This window comes from Halichoeres trimaculatus, unplaced genomic scaffold (assembly GCF_033239565.1).
Source record: "Halichoeres trimaculatus isolate MK-OKI-2021-1 unplaced genomic scaffold, fHalTri1.1 fHalTri1_scaffold_1, whole genome shotgun sequence".
Lineage (NCBI taxonomy): Eukaryota > Metazoa > Chordata > Actinopteri > Labriformes > Labridae > Halichoeres > Halichoeres trimaculatus.
The window spans coordinates 36,610,496-36,616,495 of NW_027437179.1; the positions used below are offsets into that span (position 1 = coordinate 36,610,496).

At 42.5% G+C, this 6,000-nt stretch overlaps 1 protein-coding gene across 2 annotated transcripts in view; it reads right to left on the reverse strand.

Moving 5' to 3' along the window:
- The window catches only part of slc12a5a (solute carrier family 12 member 5a), a 261,991-nt gene extending 256,328 nt beyond the window's left edge, over window positions 1-5,663 (reverse strand). Inside the window, exon 1 of one of the 2 annotated variants that reach the window (XM_074668575.1) lies at window positions 5,299-5,663. In XM_074668575.1, coding sequence (XP_074524676.1) covers window positions 5,299-5,458 — 160 coding nt within the window. In that variant the 5' untranslated portion in view covers window positions 5,459-5,663. The remainder of the gene's footprint in view (window positions 1-5,298) is intronic. The other variant, XM_074668583.1, reaches the window with a different exon arrangement.
- Between the last annotated feature and the right edge of the window lie 337 nt (window positions 5,664-6,000).

A 6,000-nucleotide genomic window follows, 5' to 3' on the forward strand; every position in this document is an offset into this window, starting at 1 on the left:
AGTGATCCTCAAGGATTATTTCTAGGGGTCTGAAAATTGGATTGGTATCGGAAGTCAAAAAATCTGTATTGGGACATCCCTAGTGTAAAGATACGCTTACCTGTCCCTAACCTGTGGAGATGTGTCCTGATATATGCAGAACTAATAGTGACAAAAATCCATGTGAGAATGAGAAGACAGGAGAGCACCACCCACACACAGTTTTTCATATCTATGATCAGTTTTGTGCAGTCAACTCAGAGATTACCTCAGTGGCTTGCGGTAGTTTTATGCAAACCCACTCCCCACATCAATCCCAAAGTGCTGTCAATGTGCAAGGTTGCTCTTTGTCATACCTTTCTGTTTTTATTTCTAGATTGATCAACTTAATTTCATTTCATTGGTCTAGGTCGCGGAGGCAGCAGTGCCATCATCAGACCAATGACCCCTGTCCCCAGCCACTTCCACCAGCTCCTCTGGGGGGATACCAAGGAGTTACCAGGCCAGTCGAGAGTTATAATCTCTCCTACATCTCCTGGGTATACCTGGGGTCCCCTTCCCAGTTGGACATGCCGAAACACCTCCCAAGGGAGGCGTCCAGGAGGCATCCTCACCAGATGCCCGAACCACCTCAGCTGGCTCCTCTCAATGCGGAGGAGCAGTGGCTCTTTCAGTCGCTCCTGGCCATAGGTGAGGGTCGGAACGTAGATTGACCGGTTAATTGAGAGCCTTGTCTTCTGGCTCAGCTCTCTCTTCACGTACCATCACTGGTATAGCGTCTGCATCACTGCCGACGGCCCTCGACTCCCTTCACTTGTGAACAAGACCCCAAAATACTTGAACCCCTCCACTTGGGGCAAAGACTCTCTCCCAACCTGGAGTGGGCAGTCCACCCTTTTCTGACTGAGAACCATAGCCTTGGACTCAGAGGTGCTGATCTTCATCCTGGCTGCAAACTACCTCAGTGTGAGCTGGAGGTCAGTCTTCTACTTTCTATGCTTTATTTTTGTTGCTGATTGATTTGCAGTAGCCCTGACAGAGAAATGAGTCAAATAATGAATGTACAATCAAAAAGTAGAAGGTGTAAGTTGAGTGGTCCATTAGATATATTTGCAGTCTTGCAAAGACCCTCTATCAAACAGGTAAAAATTAAAATAAAGATATTTTGGCTGTTCAAAAGAGAGTACTCTGGAATCTTTGTCTTGTTTTTTTTCTTGTTAATGTTGCAATATTGTTCTTTTCAAGGCTGTCAGCATTCATACTCGCTGTTTCCTCCCTTCTAGCACTTAAAAGTTAAACCAGCTGTTGCCGTGATGAAAAACTAACACCACTGTGCTTTTAACCGGCACATTTCACTTTAACAAAGCTCCCAGACAGCTCAGTAAAAGTAGCACACACTTGGTGGAAAGCAGAAATACAATATCACCAGAGTACCTTCAGGTAGAGCGAAGCATACAGGTGCAGGTTATCAAACTGATGTCAGCAGGCAACAAAAGCCAGCAGAGCAATAATTTGGAAAGTGAATCACCACAAATTTGTGGATGAAGTGAAACTGGAGACTTTAACTACAGTGCTTGGTAAACAGAGCAGCTGACCATAGGCATTTCCCACCCCTGATTAGAATAGCTTTGTAGCATTGGTGTGGACTCAGTCGATCAGCTTTGGACTGACCGGTTTAAGAGTTTGGTTATATAAATATCAAAGGGCATATAAGTGTTATGCCGTCACGCCTGACCTTCTCCAAGGTGAGAACCATTCAGCCCTCCGTCCATCTGTAGCCTTTTCCACAGAGCCCAACTGATCTTAGGGGGAGATATCTCCTTTCACCTCTGCAAGTTCAAGGGCAGCAAGAGGAGGATCTGCCGACAGTCATGATCAGCAGCACAGCCTGTCTGAGCCGCCTGAGCTCACACCTCTTCTGGATCAATAGAAACAGGATCAGGGTTTCAGGCCAAGGGGGAACATTTTCAGTTCAGCCAGAATAAGAATAACGCTGGATGGAGGCTTTGGCTGACAAAGCAATTATCAGGCAGCAGGAGAGCGGATAAAATAGAATACTGTAATTACTTTGACAGATTCAGACCTTTACACACACACACACTCATTGTCACACTACACACCAGTTTCAGCATAAATTGGGAGTTTCAGCCAGACTAAGACACACATGCTTTTCGACAATGATTCACATTTGAAGGCATCAATACCAAAAACAAAACATTTGACTTATGGATGTATTAGTATGCTCATCTTCAAGCTCTTTATTTTCCTTCTAACATCTTTAAAGTAGCAGATTTACAGCTTGAAAAGCATTGAAACACATAATTCTAGTGTCTTTCAGCACCCTGGAACCCAGCATTCAAGAGGCCTCTCCCACTGTTGCCATGCTTCAAAGTCACGTTTCTTTATTCAAAATGACAAATTATTAAACAGTCAGATTCAACAAATAATGATGTCAGAAGATGAGAATATCTTATGTGGCTCTCTCAAACTTCTCTTGGGATCATGGGATTATTAGTAATGATTTCCAACATACTATTATGATATTCTTTGTAGTGATAAAACATAATGCAACCTCATTAAGTAAAAGGTCTGAAATATTCTCAAGCTTTCTGCTGCTAATGTGAATATCATTGCCAGTCGGACAAGACAGGGAAAGTATGAAGTATATTTTTATATTTTATGTACTTTTGTATCCACTGAATAAACATATCGAATAACATTTCTTGCCAGGTAAGACAAAAAATGTTAAAATTATAAATCTGTTTCACCCTGAATTTCAAAGTCAGAAAAAAAAGGTGGAAAACTTTTGTTTTGTTTTTACTAGACCAATAAGTAGATAAGTGGTGGCCTTATCTACGGTGGCTGGTAGGTGTCAGCTGATTTGCAAAAGCCACAACACAACGGAAGTGCAGCTACAAAAGAAGTTAAAAGGACTGTTATCCTAACGGACCCAGAGAAATTGTGAAAGAAGTTAATGATTGTTTTTTTAACCTCCAGCTATGATAAATAAGGCTTTAATCTTAACGTTATTGTTTCATAAAGCCAAACATAAGATGACGTATTTTTCCAGTAGATAAAATAACATAAGTACTATGAAGAATATCAAGGTGAGACCCCGAGGAAGCTTTATCATAAATGAAGTTAAAAAAGATAATAACTTACTGATTTTTGTAACATTTTTGGCTGCACTTCTGTTGTGTTGTGTTGTGGCATTTGCATTTGTGTTTTTGCTCTTGCATTCATGTTATAGCTTTTGCATTTGTGTTGTTGCTTTAGCAAATTATCTGACACCCACTGGCCACCATACTTATCTGCCTTTATTACAGCACATAAACAAACCCTTATCTTTAATTTCTTTCACGACTCAAAGCAACAAAAGAATAAAACTGAAAGCAAACAATGTAACAACATCAGCAGGAAATTGACTTCATAGCGGTTCCTAATTGATCCAAAGTGTTTCCACCTCATGGTCAGACCATTTGTGGGACTAACCCAGACTGAAATATACTGTGTTACTATGGCAACCAGCAGAGTGCGTGCAGACACATCAGTCTCCACAAAGCTGCAGCTCAGCTGGAGCTGAGCGAGCATGAGGGGAAGTCCTCCGATAAAGCGTCCCCCATCACTTCAGGGGAACAGAAGAAGCCGCTGAGATTTGTTCCTACGCCGACCCACACAGCCGTCTCTAACGTCCAGAGGAATGACTGATGCTCTCTGGGGTCCTCGAGCAGAGGCATTTCTATGTTAATTCACCTGCACTGAAGGAGATGGAGGCATGTTTTGAACCTCAGAGGCTTTCTGCAGCCACGTGTTTCAATGAAAGAGAGAGGAGGCTCGGTAATTAGAAGCTTTCAGCCCTCACTGCAGTAAACGACAGGTTCCATTGTGCGGATCTGTCAGCACTGCTGAATGTTCGTGCAGCACAGATAATGTTGAGACAAGAGGCTGGCATTTAAAGTGTACACTGAGAAGGTTACATGTGCCATTGAGTGTAAGGACTGAAAATGTGAAGAAGCTACAGAAAAGACCTTAAAGATACAGATGCTGTCTTCTTGTCATGAGACTGTTAGCAGACTTTGTGGAGTTCCCTGTCATTCCGAGATTTTTTTTTGTAATAAATGAAAGCAAAAAAAATGACCTGCCGATCGGGGCAAAGCAGAGAAATTAAAGCTTGGTACATCTAGAGCTCAATAAATTCATTTATGGGGATCCAGGGAGCCATGGCAATTATCTCTGACTGCCATTAATGCAGCAGGCTTCCTAAGTAGTGCCGTATGAAGTACATTGATTCATCTGCTGATAAATCTTTATTTGCACTCAGCTGGACGTGAATGATTGCACTTTTTCTAATGCTAATCAGTGGTTATGGTAAAAGCTTTCCATTCCTGGGCCTGATGGGAATGTCTTCCACTATTTGTTCTGCACTGCTGCATTCAATTCAGACAGTGACAGACAAGAGCTTGATTCCTTCACTCAGGTGAGTCAGTGAAAGGACTGGACTACAATGGCCATGATTCCCAGAAGACAAGGCTGAGACTTGGCAGGAAATTGAGTTTAGTTCTGATTTAAACATTGGACCAACTCTGCTTTTATCAACACTTCATTATAAGCAACAGAAATGTCCTCTGATTTCATATAAACTGGACTTTACTCAGCCACAAAAGATACAGATGATAAAGCATTTTACTGGTGAAGTGTGTGCAAGTGCAGCACATCTGATTCAGGCCACAAGGTTGAAATGCACATGACAATGACATCTGATTTTCAACACCAGGGAAGCAAATAGTTTGCATGCCTATGTGCTGTGGTTTCAGGATGTATATCAATGTATGTGGTTAGTCTGGACGGAAGGACTGTGAGAGCAGAAGTGGATATGTATAAGAATAAATCAGACAAAAAAGGTCATAAGATTAAATAGATGGATAACATCTTTAAAGCAGCTTTAAAAGAAGAATTCATGTGTTTTTCTGCCGACTTGTAGATATACTTAAATGTGTGCCACAGTAAAAGTACCGAAGAAAAATTAACAGCCATATCGAAACCAGGAGAAACATGGTCATCAATACAAACACAATCATACGCGCAACTTCCAACATTTTGCGCAATGCACCTGTAACACCATAAAGAACGCAGAAAAAGATGAAATTTGTGCGCTTTTAGCATCCAGACAGTGAGTAATGTGGCCATTACACATTCAAGTCACACACATCTGTCCACAGACAACGTGCTGTCACAAAAAGCAGTCTGTTAGCATCTAGCTCCCAGCTAACACTCAAGCAGCGTTGAGGATGAATGAAGCCGGTGTGAGTTTCCTCCTACCTTTCAGCACCACCACCACCTCGGTGCTGGCGGTATCCTCCCCCTCCGCGCCGCTGCTGGACGGGGGCTCGTCTCCCTCAAACAGCTGGTTCACCTCCCCCTGGATGTCCGAGGGGCGCCGGTCGCCGTCGCTCTTGGAGACGGTGAACCTTTGGCTCATGGTGGTCGCCGGTGAGGCAAGCGACTGGTCTTCTTGCCACGGTGTGGGGTGACACGGGCGGTTAGGAGGCTGCTTGTAGTGCTTTTGTTATGCTATTTGTGTTAGTCCACCTTCACCGTCTGATAACTTCACCTCCCACTGTACTGACCGGGGCGTACAGCCGCTCTTTGTCCGGTAATTGGATGTGTGATGCCGTGAGGACCATCTCATCAACCGGTGTCTGGCTGACTGGGAGCACCGGGGTCCTAATGCCGACGGTTCAGTCACTGTGGCGCCTTGATATAAATATTATGTAAACAAACATACTCAGGTGTTGTCAAGAACAGTCATTTCAAATTTAACATATTAAAAGTAATTTAGTTAATCAATTCTATGATTGATAAAGGTTCTGTATATTTTCAGAATCTCCTTTATTTCATTTAAGCTCACATTTCGTTGCATATATAGTAATAAATTTGACTTGAAAAAAATACAATTGATAAGATAAGGCCATTGTTATCAAGGTGTGTGAAATTCAGTCTTTTGAGTCAGATCTCTGACTT